Source organism: Odocoileus virginianus, chromosome 19 (assembly GCF_023699985.2).
Source record: "Odocoileus virginianus isolate 20LAN1187 ecotype Illinois chromosome 19, Ovbor_1.2, whole genome shotgun sequence".
In the NCBI taxonomy this organism is placed as follows: Eukaryota; Metazoa; Chordata; class Mammalia; order Artiodactyla; family Cervidae; genus Odocoileus; species Odocoileus virginianus.
Window position 1 is genome coordinate 10568201 of NC_069692.1, and position 26497 is coordinate 10594697.

A 26497-nucleotide genomic window follows, 5' to 3' on the forward strand; every position below is an offset into this window, starting at 1 on the left:
TGATTTCATGTGCTTAAATATCTAATTACATGTGGATTAAGAACTGCAGTTAAAATTGATGTTTTCTTTGTCTTCACTTACATTTCACCCAATATGTGACTATTAATGCTGGTTTTCATTTCTTTTTCCTTTGTAATAATTCTACTTGTAATTATGTACTGCATCAAGGATTTAGATTATCTGCCATTGTCTGGGGGACCAGAGAGTAAAAGTCTGGAGTCAAAACACCTGGGAAGACATGATAATCATTTGCCACAGTTGTTGTGTCCCGGTTTATTTAACCTTTTTTCCGCATTGCATATGCAGGTATAGACCTTCTCAGTCATTGCTTGTTGAAAGCATGAAGACAATGATAAACATAGAAAATACACAAAAATTATTTGGCCACATAGGCTTGACTAGGTAAGACTGAGGACAAAGATGGTGATAGAAACCATATCTAAGGTCTAGAAGATGGGACTATACTTCCACCTAACAACTCTGTAAGGAAAATGTTTGTTTCTCCTTGGTGATATAAACTGTAGTTGAAGATAGGATTATTTTTATACATAACACATCTCACGTGGACAAGAAAAGAAAATTCAGAATAAGAAGCAGGAACACATCACTCAAAAATTTTATATCTTGGAAGAGGAAAAGAGAATTAAGGCAAATAATCTGCATGAAGAGTACAGTTTGTAGGGAAAGAGTGGCCAGAAATTGGCAGCAAGAAACCAGACTCATTGCCAGCTCTTCAGAAAGCAGTAATCTTTAGAGGGCTAGAAGACTGGTGGACAGGATAGCTGTGTGTCCTTCCGTTGCAACAGGAAGGTTATGGTGGGTCAGGAGATTCTGTGGCACCTGTCTCCTCTTGCCCCAGGCTGGCTGTGGCCTCTCTGAAACACTGGTGAAGCCTCCAGATACAGTGACTTCAGTTCCCCAAAGAGATCTAGAGAGTGAAAAAACATGCAGAAGAAAAGGCCAAATGTTCAAGATGCTGGAAGAACACAACATACAAGAAAAGATACAAATTTCGAAGCAAAGAAGGGGGAGTAATGAAATCATTTAGGGAGGCCCCTGCAACTATAACTAGAATTTTTTAATCACAATAAGAAAAATGGGATAAATATCTTCTAATACTTTATATGTAAATTTCCATCAGCTCAGATAAGGCTGGACTCCAAAAGCAAACACTGAGAAATGTAATATGTTCTGAATTCCATAGGATACACATCCTCTTTCCTAATTCAGGAGTCTCTAAGAGTAACAACTTTTTAATGAAACAATAAAATGAACAAAACTTTAAAAACTATCAACAAATATATTTATTGTGGTGGCCTTCCCCCCTATTAGATACACTTTGTTAGAAAGTAGTATCCCTTTTAGTTCCATGTGGACAATTAAGCAGGTAAGAAGATTGTTTTTCCCCCTCCCAGTTGAGAGAGAAAGAAAACACAGGACTTTGCAAACATGTTATATTTTCCTTGCTCTAGTTTTTGTTTTCTATGAAATCAGAATTTTCTTCTAATAAGTATGATTTTGTTTTTGGAAGTAAGTTACAGGTACATGTTTACAGACATATAACCCAAGGGGTAGCAGGCTGAATCACACAGTGCGGACATAGACTGGAGACCTGTTCCAGGTAATCACAACCCTTCACAGTTTTGTAAAGCACAAAAATCATCTCCAGCTCTATGGTTTCTTCCACATTTTGCCTTCCTCCAATCCCATACAGTATATTAATTCTGAAAATATGTGCACTCTCACGCTTCTTGCAGGAGGACAAATGAGGGCAAGAGAACCAAGCTTAAAACAGTTGTTTCTGTGGTGATAATTCCTATGATTCCAAATGCCAGGCCTTAATATCTGAGCACGCCCTAGATTTCCTGCACAAAAGAACACTGTCCTTTGAAAGGTGTTTCTCTCCTCTGATCTCTGGTGTCTTTTGAAGGGACACAGCATCTTTTGAGTTTGCAGAACTATCATTTGCTTCTTTAAACAATAGCTTGAAAACATGTTTTTATAGGGAGAAGATGTTGCTTCTCCAGCTGTCATCGTTAGGTTGTTACAGCTTCTAGCCTATTGATGATTATGTACAAAATTTCTTGTCTCTTAAAAATGCACAGAAGCACGTAAGATAACCATTCAAAAGCATCCCTTCTTTGATCTTTTAGCTCTTTGTTGTTAACTATGCTTGTATGAAGAATATAGCAACTATCTGGAATGTTGTTTAGACTGAGCAGTAACTGACACGTTGTCCGTTTGTGGTCCTAATGGCTAGAGCACCTGTCCTGGGCATCTGGTGGAGATAGCAGCATTACGAGTTTACGACAATCTCACGGGACCCTCTAATGTACAGTGCTGACGGATACCGATTTCTGTTGTTTATCTTGGACCTTTCATTTCTTCTGCTGCTGTTTGTTTTCTCGTTGCTCTGGAGTTTCCCTGCTGGGCTCCAGACCTTTGTTATCAGGTATTGCATCTTTACTTTCTTCTTTATTAAGTTTTTTTCTTTTTCTCTCCCTTCCTTTTCTTCCTGAAATGAAAGGAGACAGCTTTTAAAAAGCATTCAGTCATGTTCAATTTCAGCTTTCAAAGTTTTTAAAGGCAAGTTGAATTTCTCTTAGGTTGCATACCATGCCCATAGATACGAAATTATCTACTATTTAAATCATTCATTCAATTAGTTTTATGTAGGCTATTGTGCTATACTTTAAGCAATGCAAACATGAAACACATGCATCATATGATGAAGCAATTAATATTTGATAGTTCTGAATTCCAGAAGGTTCTATTGCTGTAAGTTTGGTATGAGTATAATTTTACGTGATAGCTATTGATGGATAATTAATATAAATTTTCAAATAGATTTCTGGTGGTTCAGATGGGAAAGAATCTTTTTCCAATACAGAAGACCCAGGTTTGATCCCTAGGTCAGGAAGATCCCCTGGAGAAGGGAATGGCAACCCACTCCAGTATTCTTGCCTGGAAAATTCCATGGATAGAAGAGCCTGGTGGGCTACACTCTATGGGGTCACAAAGAGTCAGACAAGACAGCAATTAATCCTTTCTTTCAAGAAACTTACTGATGTGTATATGTTATCTGACTCCTACAAAATGTTCTATTTTGTTTTCAAAATTTTCCAAGTAGCAGTTACCGATTTGCATTCTGTCCCAAAGAAAGGCAAAGTCAAAAAAGGTTAAAACTACTGCACAGTTGCATTCGTCTCACATGATAGCAAAGTAATACTCAAAATTCTCCAAGCCATGCTTCAACAGTACGTGAACCATGAACTTCCAGATGTTCAAGCTGGATTTAGAAAGGGCAAGAGATCAAATTGCCAACATCCGTTGGATCACCAAAAAAGCAAGAAAGTTCCAGGAAAAACATCTACTTTTGCTTTATTGACTACTCCAAAGTCTTTGACTGTGTGGATCAACAAACTGTGGAAAATTCTTCAAGAGATGGGAATAACAGACCACCTGACCTGCCTCCTGAGAAATCCGTATGCAGGTCAAGAAGTAACAGTTAAAACCAGACATGGAACAACAGATTGGTTCCAAATTGGGAAAGGAGTACATCAAGGCTGTATATTGTCACCCTGCTTATTTAACTTACATGCAGAGTACATCATGCGAAACGCTGGGCTGGATGAAACACAAACTGGAGTCAAGATTGCCAGGAGATATATCAAAAACCTCAGATATGCAGATGACACCACCCTTATGGCAGAAAGCAAAGAAGAACTAAAGAGCCTCTTGATGAAAGTGAAAGAGGAGAGTGAAAAAGATGGCTTAAAACTCAACATTCAAAAAACTAAGATGATGGCATCTAGTCCCATCACTTCATGGCAAATAGATGGGGAAACAATGGAAACAGTGATAGACTTTATTTTCTTGGGCTCCAAAATCACTGCAGATGATGAATGCAGCCATGAAATTAAAAGACACTTGCTCCTTGGAAGAAAAGCTATGACAGCCTATTAAAAAGACAGAGACTTACTTTGCTGACAAAGGTCCATCTAGTCAAGGCTATGGTTTTTCTAGTGGTCATGTATGGATGTGAGAGTTGGACTATATAGAAAGCTGAATGCCGAAGAATTGATGCTTTTGAACTGTGGTGTTGGAGAAGGCTCTTGAGAGTCCCTTGGACTGCAAGGAGATCCAACCAGTCCATCCTAAAGGAGATCAGTGCTGGGTGTTCATTGGAAGGACTGATGCTGAAGCTGAAATTCCAATACTTTGGCCACCTCATGCGAAGAGTTGACTCATTGGAAAAGACCCTGATGCTAGGAAAGATTGAAGGTGGGAGGAGAAGGGGACGGCAGAGGATGAGATGGTTGGATGGCATCACCGACTCGATGGACATGAGTTTGAGCAAGCTCTGGGAGTTGGTGATGGACAGGGAGGCCTGGGATGCTGCAGTGTACAGGGTCGCAAAGAGTCGGACACGACTGAGTGATTAAAATGAACTGAACTGAACTGATACATCTGCATGTCATTTACTAGAAGAGAATTAATTCGCACAATAAATATGCAAATAAGGGTGAGGATAATTATATTTTAATATAAATATTTATATGTTGAAAGTAATTTTTATTGAAAATTATCTACATGCAGGCGTACCTGTGACTATGAGTTATCAATAAACCTATGGTATTAGCCACGAGGGCAGGAACTTTATCTCTTTCAACGAAATGAGTAGATATTTATTGAAATATACAGGATTCCATGAGAATCTTGACCTTGAATAGCGTTTGAAGCACAGATTTATTCAGATACACAGTGTGAAATATTTTAAAAAGTGGAGTCAATACAACTTTAAAGGTTTTGATGCAGGAAGCATAGTGAAAGACTGGAGCCAGGGCGAAGAAATGAATTTCATTCTATTGGCCTTGGGTAACCGTTAGCAGTTTTGGGAGAGAGTAATTTGATCAGTGGGCTTCCCAGGTGGTCTAGTGGTAAAGAATCCACCTGCGAATGCAGGAGACATAAGAGATGCAGGCTTGATCCCTGGGTCAGGAAGATCCCCTGAGGATGGCCTGGCAACCCACTCCAGTGTTCTTGCCTGGAGAATCCCATGGACAGAGGAGCCTGGCAGGTTGCTACGGTCCATAGGGTGGCAAAGAGTCAGACACGACTGAAGTGACTTAGCCCGCAATTTGATCAAAGTGCATGAGTCTGATACCAAATTTGATGAATTTTTTTAAAAATTTCAAATTAGTATATTAGCTATATTTTATTATTATGTTAACATTTTACACATACAACCTACATCGTAAAGTAATTTTGAGGGCATGGTTTAGCAATCTCCATTAACACACATATCCCAGTAAAAAATCACTGATTCAAATCAATACAGTAAGTGAAAACTAAGAACAAAGTATACCTGGATGTGGAAGAAATTCTGATTGGGTGTATCCCTACATACTGAGTCATGCTGAATCTGAAATTAGTTTCAGTCTACAAAAAGTCATTTTGAACAAAAGTATTTTCGAGAAATTATTTGCATGGGAGAACCAAAATATTTTCACGTCCTGAAATAGGCTGCAAATATTGAATTCAGTGGTTTGGCTTTCCTTTTCTTGAGCTCTGGTTATGGAATTCTAGGAACCAACATTATTAATACTGTATATGTATGCTCAGCCAACACAGTCTCCTTGGATTTTATGCCACAACTAGCTTTGTCTGAGACTATATTTATAAAGGCTTCCAGTTACTTTGTGAAAACTTGCCTTGTTGGGCTCAACATAAAAATCTCCAAAGTTTGGCCTTTAAAAGGAGAGTAAACAAAAATAAGAATTCAGACCACGTAAATCAAATATCAGGCAAATTATTTGGGATATGTAGAGAACAAAAAATATTAGAGTTGACTATTACGTCTAAGGCTGACTAGTCGTATTGATGAATTCCACTATTCTTTTCACTTCAAAGAATATTGCTGTATTGATAAGGTTTCTATAGAAGAAATTCAGGGTGTTTTCTTTTTTTTCCATGCTGGCTTTACACATTTTCAGTGCTGACATGAACTCAGTAATGAAGAGAAAACTGAAAAGTTAATTTATTGTCTTGTATGTGTACTATAATTTAATTTTCATAAATATGTACAGACTGAGACAGATGCTGGTTTTTGTGGTATGTGCTTGATTTTCCAAAGAACATGGCTGAAAAGGTTAGATTACATAATATTTCCATTTGAAGAGCATTTTGGAGGTGTTCAAGTTCAACTCTAAAAATATCGTCAGTGAAAATCATTCCAAAGTTCCATAAAAACTACTGACCCTAAACAAAATGTTATTTTTATGGAAATCATCCAAAAGTTCAGTGTTTGACATTGTTCTCTTGATGATGGTCCAACATTTTACAGCTGTGATCCCAACCATAAAAATATATATTGTTTCTTTCCTGGTCATGGATTGATTTATATGTTTGCTAGCTACATGTGACAACATACTCAACTTACAGTGCATTTCTGCTTATTAGCAAACTGATATGATTATTTCTTAATACAAGCAGAAACATTCTTGGAAGTAGCTTGAAGCTCAGTATTAGAGTTTTATTATCCAAGGAGTAACTATTTAGTCTGGGCAGTGAGTGAAAGGGGAGGCTCTACTGAAGGAACAGGAAACTAGCACATTGTATGTTGCTGTTGCCTAACAGAGGGCTATTGCACAACAGAAAAATGAGATTATTATTTTTTACAGGCCATGTGTTAGTGGTTGGAAATGCTAACTATCCTTTTGCATAAGTAATATATTTTCCTCTTGTCCAAGAAATAAAAATGCAGAAGAGTGTCTCTAGTCCATTAAAAATCACATGCAATTTGGGAAACTCTGTCAGGTTTTCATTAAAGGGGATTTCTTTTTCTGTTCTGCTGACTTTTCATTGATGTGGGCAGGAGTTATTTTTATACATTTTTTTGGTGATTTTGCAAACTATGCATTCCAGTTATCACAGTCTTACATACATATTTGTGCTTTGTCATTCATTGATTATGTGTGTGCATGCACACACGTGCACCAGAATTGGGTTGTAGAGTGCTCCAGTGATTGAAAGAATGTTCATCATGCTTCCATGTCCCAGCTATGAGGGCCGTGTTTGGATAGAAACCATCAAAAAGAAATTGGTCCTTGCATAGAAGTGCAATGTTTAAGAACACTAAACATGACATTAGTCATAAAAACATGGTGTTCAAATTCTAGATCTGCCACCAGCTAGTTGTAAGACTTTTGACAAGTTGATATCTCTTGGGATTAATTGTCTGATATTTAAAATGGGGATAATCATTACCACTTGCTAAACTTTTTAAGGATGCTTGTAAAGCACTTACTGTAGTACATGGCACACATTAATCATGGGAGAAATGAGGGCTAATGTTATTAACTCATTATACAAACAGGAGTTAAGCCTCTATCTCTGCCAAGGAGTGTGTTAAAACCTGGAGAGACAAGTGAGATATGGAGACAAATACAATAAATAAAGCCGCACACTAATGCAAAAATAGTAGCATGCACAAGATCTATTGGTTGCAGAGGAAGGAAAGCATTGAACTCCCCAGATGGGGTGATGTTTAAGCTGAGCTTTAAAGAATGAATGAGTGCCAGGCTGATGAGGGGAAAAAGGCACAGCAGGCAGTGAGCAATATGTCAGTGGCATGAAGGCATGCAAGGACATGGTGAATCTGGGGAACTAAAGTAGACTCCCTTGGTTTGATCAGAGTCTATATATAGTATATTACCCAGAGAAGTTGGAACGACAGACAGGACTTGATTGCCATTTTGGGAGTTTGTTCTGAGGACCAGTGGTACTGAAAACTGGAGGAGGGCAAGTGTCAGAATCCGAGAGCAAAGCAGAATTTGGGTGTTTCTGTGAGTTTAGAAAAGGCTATTTTCTATTTCAGAAACACTTCTAAAAGTAATAAGAATCCATAAAGTGAGTATGGTGATGATTGGTATTTATTTTTGAGCCTTGACTTTTAAAAGAGTAGCTAAAATTTAGCTAAAATCTCTGTGAAGACCATATAGCCACATATTACTCAATATTTGTTGCAAATCATAACTGAGTAGGTGATTGACATTTTTGAGATTCTGAAGTTATTTTCTATGAATACAATACTGGAGTGGGTTTCTGTGCCCTCCTCCAGGAGATCTACCCAACCCAGGGATGGAACCCCAGGTCTCCCGCATTGCAGGTGGATTCTTTACGGTCTGAGACACCAGGGAAGCCCATGAATGCAATTGCGTATTGTCACTTATGTAAACATCTCCTAGGACCTTCTGCAAACTGGGTTTCCAAGCACAGATGACTTTGAAAAATAGATCCCTAGTGCCACTCCTGGAGATTATGAGTCAGTAGTTTTATGATGGGCCCAGGAGTTAATAACATGTTCACTCCCAGTTTATTCTTCTGTGCAACTACATTAAGAACCATAACTAGAGATCAATAGAAGTCCAATTTTCTTAAACATGTGCTTTCAAAAAGTTTATTTCCTACTACAGCATTGATCATTTAGTTTCTTATACTTTTCCCATGGATATCTGGTATGTTTTTTGACTTACTGTAGCCATTAATTTTTAAGTCAAATTTTCTAATTAGGTACATTTGGAAAAGGCACCTATATACAAAATAAAAATTAGTTGCAGATTGTCTTTTTAAAATCTGTTCAAACAAAAGTATGAACTGAAAAGAATAAATAGATTAAAAAATAACAAAATAAGTGATCTTGAATAATATTTCCTAAATTATGTATTACATATTTTCAGTTCCAAGTAAAAATAAAAACCACAGAAAATGCTCAGTTATCTTTTTAAATGTAATAGGGTTATGAATAAAAGAATTATTCTCCTTAGAATCACAAATAGAATTTGTTTATTGAGAATTACTCAAATTAGGAATATCAGTTCACAACTTTCTGGATGTTTAGAAATATCTGTGTATCCTGCTGCTGCTGCTAAGTCGCTTCAGTCGTGTCCAACTCTGTGCGACCCCGTAGACGGCAGCCCACCAGGCTCCGCCGTCCCTGGGATTCTCCACAGATCTTTATAAAAGCTGCTTCTTGGTGAATTTCTTGCAAGGTACCACTAAGGGGAGCTATTGAGCTTTAAGTAGCTCAACTTCAAATACTAAGTTTTCTCAGAAAGCTAAAACTATCCCACACTCTATGAACTGAGGACTAAATATCATAGAATCTACCATCAAGCCAGTTAAATGAGTATCTCATCATAGGTATGAAATTGATTGTTAGGTAGTTTCTCTTTATTGGGTATGGCTGGAAATTCATTTGAGAAGCCAAGACTTTATACTTTCAAAAGAGCACAAATGATGTGAAAAAAGGAGTTAAACTGATGATTTTTGGACCTAGAGCTGGATCTGAATTTTATGTTTAGGGGATGAAAATTCCATTTTTTCCCCTTTTTTGGGAAGACATCACTGAAGAAATTTCGCAAAGGAGAGGAAATTGCTACAGTATGACTTCTTCAGCAAATATGATCTATTGTGTAAATACATATTTAAAGGTCTTTGAATTGTGGGCTATATAAACACAGGACAGCTTGACCTAGTGGTGCAGAGCAGAGCCGAAAGTCAACAAGGCTAAATTCCTTCTCAGCTATATTTTCACCAAGTAGAATTGACTTGAGAAATGCATTAAAACCTTTTGCGTTTTTTTTTGTTTTGTTTTGTTTAACAGAACAGAAATACTTATTTACTTTATATTATTTTAACCTAGGAATTTATTTCAAATACAGTGAAAATATGGTATAATGGATACTTAAAACAAAATAGGCAGACAATGTCTCCAAACGGAAATTTAAGCTACCTGTTTTATCTACTCTGTATAGTTGATCCTTGAACAACACAGGTTTGAACTGCACAGATCCACTTATACATGGATATTTTTCAACAATAATACTATAATACTACAGCTTCTGGTTGCTTAAATCCCCAGATGCAGGGGAACCACAGATATGGAGGGTGACTATAAATTATACTTGGATTAACCCTCTGAAGTTGTATAAGGGTCAACCATTGTTTAATACCTGAATTAGTTCAACTGTATTTCCATCTAACTTCCAAGATGCTTCTGAGTAATTACTTGCAGAAAAATAATTTGATGTATCATTACATGCTCTTCTAAATGCTGTAACTTGGGAAATTATCTTGAGCCCATTTTTGCAAAGATATTAAGACTGAAACAGCATTTTGGCTTCCAATTGAAAAGGGTTAAAATAAGAAGTGTTCATCTATTGTTAACGGCAGAAAGTGAAGAGAAACTAAAGAGCCTCTTGATGAGAGTGAATGAGGAGAGTGAAAAAAATGGCTTGGAACTCAACATTCAAAAAACTAAGATGATGGCATCCATCATTTTGTGGCAAATAGAAGGGGGAAAAGTGGAAGCAGTGACATATTTTTTTCTTGGGCTCCAAAATCACTGCAGACAGTGATTGCAGTCATGAAATTGAAAGACACTTGCTCCTTGGAAGGGAATCTAAGATGAACCTTGATAGCATCTTAAAAAGCAGAGACATCACTTTGCCAACAAAGGTCTGTCTGTCAAAGCTATGATTTTGGCAGTAGTCATGTACAGATGTGAGAGTTGGACCATAAAGCTGAGTGCCAAAGAACTGATGCTTTTGAACTGTGGTGCTGAAGAAGATTTGAGAGTCTCTTGGACTGCAAGGAGATCAAATCAGTCAATCCTAAAGGAAATCAGTCTTGAATATTCATTGTAAGGACTGATGATGAAGCTGAAGTTCCAGTCCTTTGGCCACCTGATGTGAAGAGCTGACTCATTGGAAAAGACCTTGATGCTGGAAAAGACTGAAGGCAAAAGGAGAAGGGGGTGGCAGAGGATGAGATAGATAGCATCAATAACTCAATGGACATGAATTTGAGCAAACTCCGGGAGATAGAGGAGGGCAGAAGAGCCTGGCGGGCTGCAGTTCATGGGTTCACAAAGAGTGGACATGACTTAGTGACTAAACAACAACAACAACAAATCGATTTATGTCCCATTCTTTTGGGGATTCTGTTAACAAGATTGTCCTGACTATAAGGTATTGAGTGTAAATTTTTAGAGGTTAAAGAAGATAAACCCAAGCTTCCTACCATGGCACCCAGGGTGCTTATCCTCTGTGACCTGGCCCTTGCTTATGTAGTTGTCAACTTTGAAGTCTTCATCCTGCTCTCCCTAGTCACCCCTGCACATCATTCACCATAACCCACAATGCTTACAAATCCCACTGATGCATTTCCCTAGAATGCATTCTCTAGTATCCCTGGATCTAACTCAGACGTAAGTGCTTGCATGTCACACCTTCAGAAAAATCTTCCCCGTTCTTGTAACCTTTTTCTCGGCTGGATTAATTAGGTCTCTCCTCTCTTTGCTCCTTAAACTCCCAATTAGTAATCCTGTTGTAATAATCAAGATGAAGATGACTTAGGCTGTCTATTTTTAGAAATACAATCTGCCACTGTTTCTACTTTTTGCCTATCTATTTGCCATGATGTGACGGGACTGGATGCCATGATCTTAGTTTTTTGAATGTTGAGTTTTAAGCCACCTTTTTCACTCTCCTTTTTCACCTTCATCAAGCGGGTCTTTAGTTCCTCTTCACTTTCTGCTGTTAGAGTGGTATCATCTACATGTCTGAGGTTGTTGATATTTCTCTTGGTTCCAGTTTGTGATTCATCCAGTTGGCATTTCACACGATACACTCTGCATATAAGTTAAAAAGCAAAGTGACAATATACAGCCTTGATGTACTCCTTTCCCAATTTTGAACCAGTCTGGTTTTAACTGTTGCTTTTGACCTGCATATAGGTTTCACAGGAGGCAGGTAAGGTGATTTGGTATTCCCATCTCTTGAAGAATTTTCCACTGTTTGTTGTGATCCACACAGTCAAAGACTTTAGCGTAGTCAATGAAACAGATGTAGATGTTTTTCTGGAAGTCCCTTGCTTTTTCTAAAAGACCCTGATCCTGGGAAAGACTGAGGGCAGGAGGAGAAGTGGGCAACAGAGGATGAGATGGTTGGATGGCATCAGTGACTCAGTGGACATGAAAACTGCAAACTCTGGGAGACAGTGAAGGACAGGGAAGCCTGGCATTCTGCAGTCCATAGTGTCTCAAAGAGTTGAACACCACTTAGCGACTGAACAAAAACAATAACAATTTTTAGAAATAGTAAGAGTAATGATAGATGACTAAAATTTAATGAACACTTTTAAGTGCCAGCCATACTTCTAAGAGTCAGTACGTGTCTATAAGTTCTGTTATCACCTCCATGAAGAGATGAGGAAAACATCTTTCCAGATGAGGAAAAAGATGAGGAAAACCACTGCACTTCTCTGCCTTCACATTCTATTTTGACAGAGCACAATGTGACATGGCATCCTTGTATTCTTGTTTTATTTACACTGAGACTGATGAGGACAAAAAAACGAAAAAGAAAAGACAGTGTCCAGGTGTGAACTAACACAAGAAAACATAGAGGTTTTGTAAAGATGAGAACATACTTCCTTTACCTCTTGAAATTCCAGTTTCCTGAGCACCCAGTTGCTCTTCAGAATCTAAGAGTACTTTGCAGTAGATGTTTTGTGACAGCACCGTTCATTTACATCATGCATTATTACAGGTTTCTGTTTTATTTCTACAAGTCACTTTTCATTATTTCCACCCATCTCACAATCATATAGGGGTGACATATGGTATACATGTAATTTGGAAATCATTTATATATTTCATCATTCATATGTAACTTAGAAACTTCATTTGACCTTTAAAACTATGACTACTACACTTTTAACATTCTAATAGAATTTATCAGAGATTTTTATATTTAGCTACATTTAATAACATTTAATATCAGATAAAGAGGAAGAAAAACTGTATGAATTCAAATTTCAAAATCCCACTGAAGTTTGAAGGCAGTTCTATTATCAATAACTTCATTTTATGGCAGACATCATAAATAGTAATAATAACAACTTTTTAGAATCTGTATTTCCATAGTATCTTAGCATAATGAACTTGTTTTTGCTAAAGCAAATATGTTTCTTATTGATTGTTGTCAACAGGTCTTTATGGATTTTTTTCTCTCCTTCAGTTGTTTAAATAGTTTCATTACTCACTGAAGATACAGAATGTGAAATTTTGAATTCTGGCTCCATGTCCCAACTGAAATTTTCATAAGCCTTTCTCCCAAGGTAACTCCAGTCTATCACAGTGCTTCTGTTGCCCAGAATACCACCCTGTAGACTTTCTGCACTCAAAAGGGGCATTAACTTAGAGTCCAAAGATAAAGATATTGAATAATGCATACTATGATGCCTTCTTGTTGTAAGTCATCAGTATTCATCAGTATTAAAATAGTTAAAAAGTACAAGGAGAAAAAATAACCCTCAAATGTTTTATTATTTTCAATATGCACAATTTACCCATTATAAAACTAAAGTGTATCCTGTATTTTATTTTATAATATTTAAAAAATACAATAGGGCATTACAATTTATATTATATAACTTTTAAATTTAATATTCTTTTGTGTGGGCTGATTTCTTTTGAATTAACTACTTTTGTTTGAAAGTTCATTTGAAATTAGTAATTTCAGTGTACTTTTTTTTTTTTGTAAGTGCAAAATTTCTTAACTTGACTTTGAAATTCTACCCAGCACATTAGGGTAGATTACAACCTTCTTGGAAACTAAGTCACGTACAATTTATGTGTCGAAAATTTCTTGATCTAAGCATGTTTGCATAGTGTGTTTTGAACTAGATCTTGGGTCTTATACAATTTTATCTATTGGATAGGCATGTAAACATTCTGATTTTCATTTGCTGTCAAAGAATGTGTTGGTAAATTTCAGCTTTAAATCAATTAAGTTTGGTTTATTACTTCTACCATGAAATTCACTACTAGTTTGTAAAATTACTATTACGGCTCTCCTTGGAAAAAATTGACTCTCCATATGAGTTTTTGATTGTTTAACATACAGTTTGTGAATTTATGAAGATATGTGTATATTGCTTATCTTCAGAAATTCAGATAGTGATGTGGCCAGTACTGCTATTTCAAAAACCGTTGAAACCTGCCTTGTAGCATTGTCAAACATCCTCTCTGAAATTTTCAGTTGAGATCAGTCTTCTCAAAGTATTAATGACTATCTCAGGAATGAATTGATGTGTTTATCTTTGTTGTAGCACTCATATTCTTTACCTTGTTTCCTTCCTCATGGCCCACCTTCAACTCAGAGTGGCTGCTATCTAGGCTACCACCTCATATAGCAAGGTAGAGAATATATCACCCTTAAAAAAATTGATTGCAGCCATTTAAATATTAAAAAAAACACCCAGTAGAATAGCCTCTTAGAAAATTCCTACCATATGCATATTGCCAAACTTAAAGTATGTAAGATAGTATTACAGATAGGATTTCCTGCAAAATTATTTTAAAGCAGAACTCACAATTATCATTCAGACCATATTTTGAGTGATTCCTTTAAGAAGGATGAACAATTACTTCTTTAATACTTCATTATAATTAATTCTTTAAAAAGTTTCACTTTGTGATAAATTAGTTTTCCTAATTTGTGTCAATTAAAAACTTAAATGTAACAATTTTAATATATCACTAGTCAACAATAAGTTGAAAATACTGCTCAAAGTGTAAACTGCTTTGAAAATCTGACCCTTAAAAATGTTTTTTCCTAGTGAATTTTCATTTTCTTGCTTTAAATCTTTCTGGGTTGACAATCATGTTACCCCAGTCCACACAAAACATGTCAAAGTAACAACTAAAAATGCTTCAATATGTTGACTTACCCAATTCATTTACCTTAGAAGATCAGAAACCTCAATTATATCAACATTTGATTCTGAAAATTAACACTTGATATTTTAAACTGTTCTACATCCTTGCATATTCCTCTCGAGAGAGAACACAGTGATAATGCATTTTTGTGTAGAGCTTAGGATAACACTGGTATTTGAATTTTCCTCTTTTTCTTCAGTTAGGTGTGTAGGCTCACAGTTCAGTCTTTCATACTTGAAATACAGGTTCTGAAATCTTTTTATGGTAAATATCCACCAAATGCTTTTTTTCTTTTTAAAGAGAATCTCTAAGCCAAGAGCACCATCTTCATCTTTGATGAAATATAACTTTCCAATTAACAGGAAAGTCCTCCATTTCAAAAGGCTGAACAGAATGCTACTTGAAAATTCATTCCAGCTGGTTAAATTAAAGAACTGAAATAAATCCAAAGAAAGAATATTCTCTTGGCATTTATCATTTGATTTTCATTTGGATAAATTTCCATTTGCTCCAAGAACTTGTCTCGTCTCAGAATTTTGTTCTTCTGAGACAAAAAAAGAAGTGTTAATAGGCATGTTTGACTGTGCTGTACTTTCCCCCCTTCCCCGGATTGTCTACACGGTTGTATTGACAGTTGGAGATGGCCTCGTACTTGATGACACATTTGCAGTGATTGATTATACAAGATGTTGATATTATTCTAGTCTCTTTCATCATTTTATGTACCAGCTGACTGTGCTGTCTAATTCTCATCCTACCACATCCCACTCTTTCCTTCCTTTGAAGCTTTTTACTGCTCTATGGGGGAAAAAATGTAACTCTAATCTGGAATTACATCACAGGGGGAAAAACAACCACCAAGTGTCTCATTTAGCATGTGCTACTCCACATTTTTAGTAAAGATGTCACACTCTTTTATAGTCGTAATTTACTGTTTTCAGAAATTTATTGATTACTTATGTAAAGCTAATTTTTAACACACCTTCAGTACATCCTCAAATATTTTCACTTTTCTTTTTTGTTATAGACTTTATCCTAAACTATTGACTTCTTAACTAGCTTGGAAAACATAGAAAACCCTATATAGCCTTTACTATATTAAAATGTGTAAGAAATAAATTTTTTTCATTCATGCAAATGAGATCATAAGGGGCATATTTCACCTTTAGCAGATAACACAAGACATTTTAGTTCTTTTTCTCTCACTTTTGGTGTAAATATCTGTTCTGATTAGAAATACTTTTCACATTCATTTTCATGACCAACAAGACAACACCTTGTAATTATTTCATCAACAGTAGTTACATATACTTTAATGGAATACAAACAATTTAAGTTTTTAGCAGTTGAGTGTTCACTAATCTAGAAATATCAATCCGATAATTAAGCAAGATTTGAGACCTGGGTTTGATCCCTGGGTTGGGAAGATCCCCTGGAGAAGAAAACAGCAACCCACTCCAGTACTCTTGCCCAGAGAATCTCATGGACAGGGGAGCCTGATGGGCTATAGTCCGTGGAGTTGCAAAGAGTTGGACACAACTGAAAGACTAACACTCACTCACTCACAGTAATATTTTACCATATCTCATTTTACAGTTTTTTGTTCTGCTTCCATTTTCACTGTACTGATGCATGTTAGGGTGGGAAAGGAGTTAGGAGGGTAGACACATGTGCAGCAAATGTGTATGTTTGTGTATATATATAAGCATATATGCACATATTTATTTATAGGTCCTTTCCCACCACAGATGGAAAAGTTCTATTTTTCTGGTGGATTTAAAAATACCAATTCATGACAGAAAGCCTGTTTTCCAATTTAATATTCAGTAAGTCTAAAAGGGGATTTAGCCAATTAAAAGAGTCCTTCAGAAACTCAAACCTTTAAAATTCAGAGACTTTGCTAGATTATACATGACTTTTTTTCTTATCAAACATTTTCCATATGTTAAATTAAACTTAAATTAACTCGCACCCTTTCTTTCTTTGCAAATTTTCAAAATGTTGTATGAAAAATAGAATATGGTACCCTAATATGCATTTGATTAATGCATAAAAATTTAAAAATTATATTCATTCTTCAAATACTCTTTTACATGTGGACTTTCTCTCCTAACATTGATGTTATCATGAAAAGCCCAATTTCCCTCTTCTTTCTTCATGACCAACTAGTTCATTTCCTTCCATTGTTTTGATTGGGTTTCTAAGTGTACATTATATGTATTTTATATATATATATATAATCTACTGAATTCTGACCTCTATATTTCTAGGTCCTTTTGTAATACATCATGATATTGAATTATATTTCTATTTTTTATAAAAGTAGTTATATTATACATATATATATAATGTATATATAATTATATTTCTATTTTTTGTAGTAGTAATAAGTGAAAATATGGTGGGCTTATCTTTGTAGAAACTCAACCTTAATTCTGTTTCCCTATAAAAATATTTGAAAAGGAAATACAATTCACAGAATGGGTTATTTCAGGTGGGGTGGATGTTGGGGCTTCCAGTAGGGGGTTCTTGATTCATTTGCATAATTTTATGCACAGACACCTGGAGGAATAGGGAGGCCTCCATACCTGGGTACACAGGTAAGCATTGCTACCATTGCTAGGAAGAATGTGGCAGTTTTGCCTTGCTTTTTGTCACAAGCCTCCTGTACACAGTAGCAACTCAATAAATATTTGTTGAAAGACTAAGTGAAAATATGAATGATGCTTTTTTTTTTTCTTGATTTAATGCCTGTCATTCTATTGAGGAGAGATGGGGACAGGCAGGCATGCACAGAGATACTTTCGGTGTTATTCTCACACATGCAAGCGTGCTGTGAGTGAGTGAAGTCTCTCAGTCGTGTCCGACTCTTTGTGATGCCACGGACTGTAGCCTGCCAGGCTCCTCCATCCAAGGGATTTTCCAGGCAAGAATACTGGAGTGGGTTGCCATTTCCTTCTCCAAAGCGTGCTGTGATTACCCAATATTTTGAACAACTTGTCTTAATGAATGACATTTTGGAGTCCTCTGCCAGTTAGGGGCTTCCCTGGTAGCTTAGTCAGTAAAGAATCTGCTTGCAGTGCAGGAGACTTGGGTTTGATCCCTGGGTTGGGAGGATCCCCTGGAGAAGCAAATGGCAAATCACTCTAGTATCCTTGCCTGGAAAATCCCATGGACAGAGGAGTCTGGCAGACTGTGGTTCACGAGGTCCCGAAGAGTGAGGCATGACTGAGTGACTAACGCTGTCACTTTTCTGCCAGTTAGCCACTTCCATTTCAGTATGGTTTCAAGTGACTACAACCCACTCCAGAGAGCTACATCATGGTCGCAGGGAACAAATTTTGATTTGTCATGCTCTAGAAGATCATCTTTGGGACCAAACCAATGATGAATAACTGGAGTATCCACAAGGCCACTTCAGAAGAGACCTTGGAAGTCCAGGGTGCAGAGAGATTACAGAGGATCCGACTGCCTTCTATTGTGAGGAGGAACTTCAATTCCAGAACCGTGTTAGGGATTTGAAGGCTCTAAGGTTTCACTGAAACTCGGAATGTGGGCCAACTCTTCAGCCCCAAACTGGGAAATGGGGCCTAACAAAAATTTTTTCTGAGGCTGGAGAGTAAGAGGTGGTTAGGGAGAGAGAGAGAGAGGGGAAACAGGAGGAAGGGAAGGGAACTGACTGACTGTGAAAAGTTGAAAGATGGCAAAACAACTTTTTCTTCAAATTATCTTCTATAGCAGGCATAAATGATGTGTTATTTAGTGGAGTTAGGAATGTGGTCTTCTAAAATATGAAAAATGACCCTGGTTTATCTTGGCCCAGTCTTGGGCCCAATCTTTTGAACCAGTACTACCCAGTCTCAAAAGCTTGATTTCCTCTTGAGTTTTGCATGACTGTGGCTCTTGTTGTAATGCACAGAATTCTGCATTCGGTGGAATTCCACTATAATGAGGGGCCATTTGATAATATGATGAAACTGTCAATTGAAGAGGGTGTAGCAAGGGCAGCAAATGGCACGTGTAATGCAATTAACCAGAGAAAGTCCTGGAAAGACTTCAGCCAAATGAGCCGAAAATGAAAGAAACTGTGACAGTTTCTGAAGGAAGGAACGCCCTCTTACTCAATCTCCATGAAAATGAATATTTATTGTTTAATTGAGTATTTAAGAATCAAATAAGAAGGTCTTGGAAATAAAAAGGCTGAATGAAATAGCAAGAAATGTTTTAAAGGAATAAACAGTTATTAATATCTCATGTTTTGGTTTTTTATCTTCTGAGAAAAATACAGAATCTTCCTGTATCCCTGAAGACCACCTGAAAGTAGAAAGGGGAGTATGTGACTAATGATTGACATAAAACTTTGCCTTCTCTCCAGGGGATTTTTAGGAAAGACGGTAGTAGTCAGGAGGTGATTGAAAATGCTGAGGAATATGGACTTCCCTGGTGGTCCAGTGGTAAGGAGTTTGCTTGCCGATGCAGGGGACACGGGTTCAATCCTTGCTCTGGGAAGTTTCCACATGCTGCTGAGCAACTAAGCCCATGCATCGCAACCACTGAAGACAGTGCCTAAAGCCTGTGTGCCACAACAAGGGAAGCCACTGCGATGAGAAATCTGAGCCCCGCAGCTAGAGAGCAGCCCCTGCTCACCACAGCTGGAGAAAGCCTGCATACAGCAAAGAAGACCCAGTGCAGCCAAAACAGTATTATTAATAATATTATTAATAAGTATTAATAATGCTAATAAAATATTAAAACTAATTTTGAAAATGCTGAGGAGTAAGAATATTTAAGGAAGGCAGGAATAAGACTGGCAGATTTGTCTCTGCTGGGCTAGGGCCTGGAGGGACAGGAAGGAGAATCCTTCCTTTTCCATCACACCCTGGCCATCCTTTTGCTGTTGTTTAGTCACTAAGATGTGTCCGACTCTTTTGTGACCCTATGAACTGCAGCCCACCAGGTTCCTTCGTCCATGAGATTCTCCGGGCAAGAATACTGAGTCGGTTGCCATTTCCTTCTCCAGGGGATCCTCCCAATCCAGGGACTGAATCCGTGTCTTCTGCATTGGCAGGCAGATTCTTTACCGCTGAGCCGCCAGGGAAGCCCTGAGCATCCTTAATCAAGTACATTTTTGGATCCTGCAAACTTCATTGGCCCTTTTAGCTCCAGAAGACTTGAGGAGTGAAGCACAAAAGGCTGTCTGTGGGCAGACTGCCCTGAGTACGAACAGGTCTGGGTGTGGGTGATGATTCTGCCCTAACAGAAAACAATCCAGTGATTTCTAAAAATCAGCAAATATTTCAGAGCTCACCAAAGGCTCTAATAGCTGGTTTTCCCTATTGCTTATAACACATATTAACTATTTGTGTTCTTTAGGTATGCTAATACATTTAACATTTTTGATTCACACATGGATTAGTCACATATTTTGCTATACTAGTTGTTAAATGTTTTGAAAATCACTCCTTGCCTATATACATCCTTTAAGATACATTTCAAAGGCTGCTTTGTCCATGAAGTCTTCCTTAGTTATTCTCCAGAAGGTGAGTAGGGATGCAGTAAAGTCTAGCTTGTATGACCTTGGACTTTGTAGTTAGACAGATTCGAGTCTGATTCCCTGCCAAACCATTTAGTCATTGTCTATCCTTGGGGGATGTTACTTAAGCTCTCAAGACCTCATTTAAAAATATGTATGAGCTTAAAAATATGTGTGGCATTAAATTAAATGTCAAACATGTGAAATGGGTATCAGAAAATGTGCATTTTAAATTTGGCTATGTTCCTTAGCAGCTATGTGACCTTAAGTGAAGTTTCTGCAATTTAATTGCCTCATTTATAAACATGAACAGATAATTCCTCTTCTTCTCACTAGTTGGGATAGGTGTGAGGAACAAGTACTTAGAAAACTGAAAAAATTATATAATTATGTTATTTATAGTTATAAAGTTATAACTCCTAAAATATGATGATAATGGTGGTGGTGGTGGTCTCTATGAAAATACAAAAGACTGGAGTAAACCAAGTCACCTTTGAAAATAGAAAAGCTCTAATATGACTAAAATAAAACTTCAGGGGCACTTAATTTTTTAAGACTTTTGGTGGAAGTCCTTAACCCACTCAAGTCTATGTTGTTCAGTCGTTCAGTTGTGTGTGACTCTTTGCAACCCCACGCACGGCAGTACATCAGGCTTCCCTGTCCTTCACTATCTCCTGGAGTTTGCTCAAATTCATGTTCATTGAGTCAGTGATGCCATCCAACCATCTCATCCTCTGTCACCCCCTTCTCCTCCTGCCCTCAAGCTTTCTCAGCATCAGAGTCTTTTCCAATGAGTCAGCTCTTCGCATCAGATAACCACAGTATTGGAGTTTCAGCTTCAGCATCAGTCCTTCCAATGAATATTCAGGACTGATTTCCTTTAGGATTGACTAGTTGGATCTCCTTGCTATCCAGGGAACTCTCAAGAGTCTTATCCGTCATCACAGTTCAAAAGCATCAGTTCTTTGGCACTCAGCTTTATGGTCCAACTCTCACATCTGTACATGACTACTGGAAAAACCATAGCTTTGACTATATTGACCTTGTCAGCAAAGTGATGTCTCTGCTTTTTAATATGCTGTCTAGGACTATGACTCAAGTCCATGTGCTTTAGTAAAATTAAAAAAAAAAATCTTACTTCTTCTATGTCTCTCAAACATGTTACAGTCTCTTTATTCTCATTTAGTTCAAGCTTCTTACCATCTCTAGAGTATAATTTTGTACAACTAGGGACATTGCATTTTTTTTTTTTTTTTTGCTTCCGGATATCTCCTACCTTGTTATCAGGTTACCTTCTCAGCACAGAGGGCTGCTCTGCCCTTCCTGTTGGTCTCTTGTTTTTTTAATCTCCTTGGTTCCTGTACTTCCAAAGTTGGGAGTATGTGGCTTAGAAGGTCCTTCAGAATCTGACTCCAGGCTATTTTATTGAGTGTCATTTCTTTCCCTAATTCATCTTTGATTCAGCTAAAACCACATGTGTCATGATTATCTGATCACATCATACTCTTTCTTGCTTTTGTGCCTTGGATGTCAGTCCTTAATAGAAAGTTTCTTTAGCTAGAAAAATGCTACTTGTTTTTCAAGAACCAATTATACTTTACCTCCTCTGTTTCCAGAACACCCAACCCATCTGTCTATTTTACCATTGTTTGTTTACAACCAACTCTCACATGAAATTGTAAACTCCCAAGTGAGTCTCATACACATTTATGTATCCTCCTTGTCATTTTCACCTCTTGCATCTAGGATGGTTTCTGGAATATAGTAGTTACTCAACTCATAAAGTCAAATGAAAGGATGAATAGACAGAGTGTTCAATGCCAGAACCATGCAAAGCTGGGCAAATGGTAATACCACAAAGCTTAATCAACAAAAGAGTTTGACAATTCTATTCATGAAAACAGATTTTCTTATAGGACATCAAGTTATTTTTTAGACTTACTTTGCCTTTGTCACAATATTGCTTTGTCAGTTTCTTTACATTCTTTTTAGTAAAGGGATCTTTGTTTTTGGTGATGGTGTGCTCTTGTAAATAAAACTGTTCTATATGAGGAATGGCATCATCACGTCACCCCAGCTGGAAGCAGTGAGGATACAAGGCTTACTCATGGTACCGTTACATTTAGCTTTCAATTTTCTAGGCTTCAGTTTGTCCTCTGATTAATATGCACAACACATGCCTGATGAGTTAGAGATGATGGATTTAGTCATATTTTCTACAGTCTGTTTATGAGAATGATTAACTTCTTTTTTAAGTCAGTGAGGATAGTCAGAAGGGACACATAGAGTAATGAAAGAACTGGGTAGACAGCTGAATCTGTCAGCAATTTCTTATGGAGGAAATCATCACTGTGAGTCTTCACTTTATAAAAAGGTGCAATGCCAGTTAATGTTTGGTCCTTGGCTTGGTAATCATTTATCCAGGGCCCTTTCAGAGAGCATTATGTAAATTGGGGGGGCCCTTCAAATTTATAAGTAGCATGGCTTGTTTTGCTGGAACAGCTCAGTGGCAGGCAGAATAAGAGCCTCCCAAAGCTGTCCATGTCCTAAAGCTGGAGCCTATGAATATGCTGCTTTACAAGGTAGGTGGAATTAAGGTTGATATTCATGTGACTTTGAGATGGATAGGATATCTGGGATTATCTAGGTAAGCCTAGTCTAATTTCACGAGTCCTTGTGCATGCATGTTCAGTCGCTTCAACCATGTCCGACTCTTCATGACCCCAAGGACTGTAGCCTGCCCGTCTTCACTGTCCATGGGATTCTCCAGGCAAGAATACTAGAGTGGGTTACCATGCCCTTCTCCAGGGGATCGTCCCAACCCGGGGATTGTACCCGGATCTCCTGCTTTGCAGGTGGATTCTCTACCTACCGCTGAGCCACTGGGGAAGGCCTCATGAGTCCTTAAAAGAACTTAAAAAGAAGAGGCAGAAGAGAGAGTCAGAGATATGGTATGGTTAAAGACTTCTCTGACTTTGTAGGTGGAGGAAGAGGCCAAGAGTCAAGAAATGTGGGCAATCTATACAAGCTGGGAAAGGCAAGAAACTGAATTCTCCCTTGGCGCTTCTAGAAAGAGACCCTGCTCCTTGGACACCCTGATTTTAAAGTGATCAGGCACGGGTGGGTCTTCTGACGTAAGAGAATTGTAAGATGATAACTTTGTGTTGTTTAAGACACTGAATTTTGGCAGTGATAGAAAACTAATATGAGCCTGAACTTTGTAATGGTTTTCTTATATTTCAGCTCATAAATATATGCCAAAATGGTTTTGAAGGCCATTGTCTTGCTATTTAAATGCTCTAGGAAACTTGAATGGATCATCTTGGTTCTGAATAACATCTTGCTTGTCTCTACAGACTTTTAGAACATAAGCACCATAAATTTCTTTCTGGCAACTTTCTTCCTGGACATTTGGAGAAACTGAATTCACTGATGATCAAGTGAAAAATAGTAGATCAAAAGCAGCCAAATGTCAGAAATACTAATTTCTTAAAAAGTTCATAACCTCTAATATTTATCCAGTTCTTGTGAGAACCAAAAGTTTGCTTCTCCCGAATATGATCTGATTAATTTTAAGACAAAGTTGTAAAACAAGATGGGTCCTTTCCATCTTATTTTTACATGTATGGCGAATACATTTTCTGCATCAATTTGTGAACAAGGATTCCTATTAAGCAGAAATTCATCTGGAGTATATCATCTGCAAGATCAGCTTTAAGAGAAATGAAAGAATGTAAAAACAGGGAGATTCTTTAAGAATGAAATTATGCCTTCCTCCAAGCACCCACACCAGTGTGGTTATAGAGCTTCAGGGAATTTATTCCAATGTTTTCTGAACTCACAGTTTTCATTGCTTTACTTCTTCCTATCAGAACCTCCTGAGGTCAGAAAGTTTTGCCCTTTTCAGAGACTTTTTTCAGCCAGTGAAGGCTTCTGAGCTAACCAGAAATCAAAATGGGATGCTGTATTATGTCAGAACTGCATGTTTAGTCTGCTTTCTTAGAAATAATCAAGAAAAGTTAGATGTGAAAAGACACAGATGTTCCTTTCCCAGCAATATTTTCATACTTTTGAAGCATACTATGAAAAAATCTAGTTGCAATCTAGAACAATATCTATTTTGTATATCCACATATTTTATTGATTTATATAAGTTAACTAAAGATAAATATCTTTTGGAAATGTTTAAGATTACATAATATTATTATTATATATAATATGTAATGCAAGGCAATAAATGTTGTTTCATGTTGATTTTGACCCTTAACCCAGCATGTCTTTATTTGAAAATTCATAGGAAATAGATATTTTACTATTTATTCTGACTTATGTGAAGTGTTAGTCACTCAGTCATGCCCGACTCTTTGTGACCCCATGGACTCTAGCCCACCAAACTCTTCTGTCCATGAAATTTTCTAGGCAAGAACACTGGAGTGGGCAGTCATTCTTTTCTCCAGGGGGTCTTCCTGATCCAGGGATTGAACCCAGGTCTCCTGTATTGTAGACAGATTCTTTACCGTTTGAGCTGCCAGGGAAGCCTATTTAGACTTACGGTTGAGCATATTTATAGCATGGAGAATATTTTTAATCCTCCAATCATTTTAGGAAAATCTTTGAAGAGGTACCTAAAAACTAAGTTGCCCAAAATTTAATCATGTTACTTGTCTTTCATTTTTATTATTATGTGAGAAAACAGGGCTCAAATTTAAGCTGCCTTAAGACATATATTCTGTTTTGAGTTTAGTAACTAAGCATGTGTATATATCTTAGAGAATCTCAAGGAGTTTTTGTAACATTTAAAGTTGTTGTTCAACCCAAATTCTATAAAATGTCAGTACTTGTCGACTTAATGTGTAATCTACTGTTTAAAAATATATACAGTGAAATAAAATTAGTTAACATTTCAATCTTTGAATTAAAGATAACTATAGACTCTTTCACAGAATGTAAAGTCCTGGAGAAACAGTTAGGTAAATGCCTATTAATATTCTATGAATGCCAGATTCATTAAACATGTCATTCTATTTCAGAAATGAGTCAAAGGACTGTAACCCACAGTCTGAGACTAACACTAGTGAAATAAAACTTATTATTCTATTCAATCATTGAAAAAAACTCAGCAAAACCCCAAGAAACAAAAACAAAACTTTAAGACCACTATTTGGCTGTCTCTCACTCCTTTCCCTGGACAGCCATTAAATAATTGACTTTTGAGGAAAAACAAACACATTTGTAAAAAGTTTGGCTTCCTGTGAGTCCTTTCTCCCTTTGTCTTTCATCTATCTTACTCAAGTTATTAAAAAAAAGAGAGAGAAAGTAGATGCAAATCTTTTTAATTTACATTTTAAAAACTTCTTTTCAGTTCCTGTTTAACCAGTTTAGTTGTTCACCCAACTCGGAACAACTTTAAATGTTACAAAAACTCCTTGAGATTCTCTCATCTTCATAGTTCCTGACTGACTAGTCACACCTTACCAGAAATTCTAATTGAATATAGAGTTCAGTTCTTGTGATCAGAACTTATTACTGGCATGAAATATTTGGTGCCAACCATAAACTAATTTCAGATTATGTTTGTATCCACGTCCTCTTTTTGACAGGGCACTATCTTCTGCTCAGAGCAAATATACAGGTCCTGCCTGCTGGATGGCCAGCTGGGTTTAAGAAGGAGGCAAGACCTCATGGTTGATGGATACCAGATGAATGTGCCTCTTCTGTACAGCTGAGATATGGAATCGTTGGTGAGCATTTGGTACAATCTGGTAGCTTGAAAGGCTGGGAATTCACATTCGTGATAATTTAAGCAGATTTTAGTCTCACTGGCTTATTCCCAAGAATTGGGTAACATGTTATAGCTTTTGATGATTTGTTGGTTATTTGTTATTCTTCTAAATTCCCAAAGAATGAGCAAAATATCCAGTGGGAACACTGACGTGAGCAGCAGACTTAGCAGTCACTTTTGGGAGCCATCAGCCGTGGCATATCACATTAAAAACCCCCAAGGCAGGCCAATTTTTGGGTCAGAACTCTCTCCAGTTAGAGGAAGGCTCTACCATTAAGCAAAGAAAAAGTTCAAAAGAAGTCTTGGTTTAAAATGTTAGGTTTGAGAACTTGGTAGGGTGGAGTGGTGTGAAAACAGGTAGTGTTTATTAGAAGTAAAAATTTGCTGCCCCGGA

General features: G+C 37.1%; 1 protein-coding gene across 2 annotated transcripts in view; it reads right to left on the reverse strand.

The window, feature by feature from the left end:
• Nucleotides 1–244: 244 nt before the first annotated feature.
• The window catches only part of RSPO3 (R-spondin 3), a 93174-nt gene continuing 66921 nt past the window's right edge, over nt 245–26497 (reverse strand). Inside the window, exons 5-6 of one of the 2 annotated variants that reach the window (XM_070449848.1) lie at nt 2352–2515; nt 245–928 (exon numbers count right to left, since the gene is read on the reverse strand). In XM_070449848.1, the coding sequence (XP_070305949.1) occupies nt 2379–2515 (137 nt within the window). In that variant the 3' untranslated portion in view covers nt 245–928; nt 2352–2378. Of the gene's footprint in view, nt 929–1280; nt 2516–26497 lie in introns of those variants that run through there. The other variant, XM_020878914.2, reaches the window with a different exon arrangement.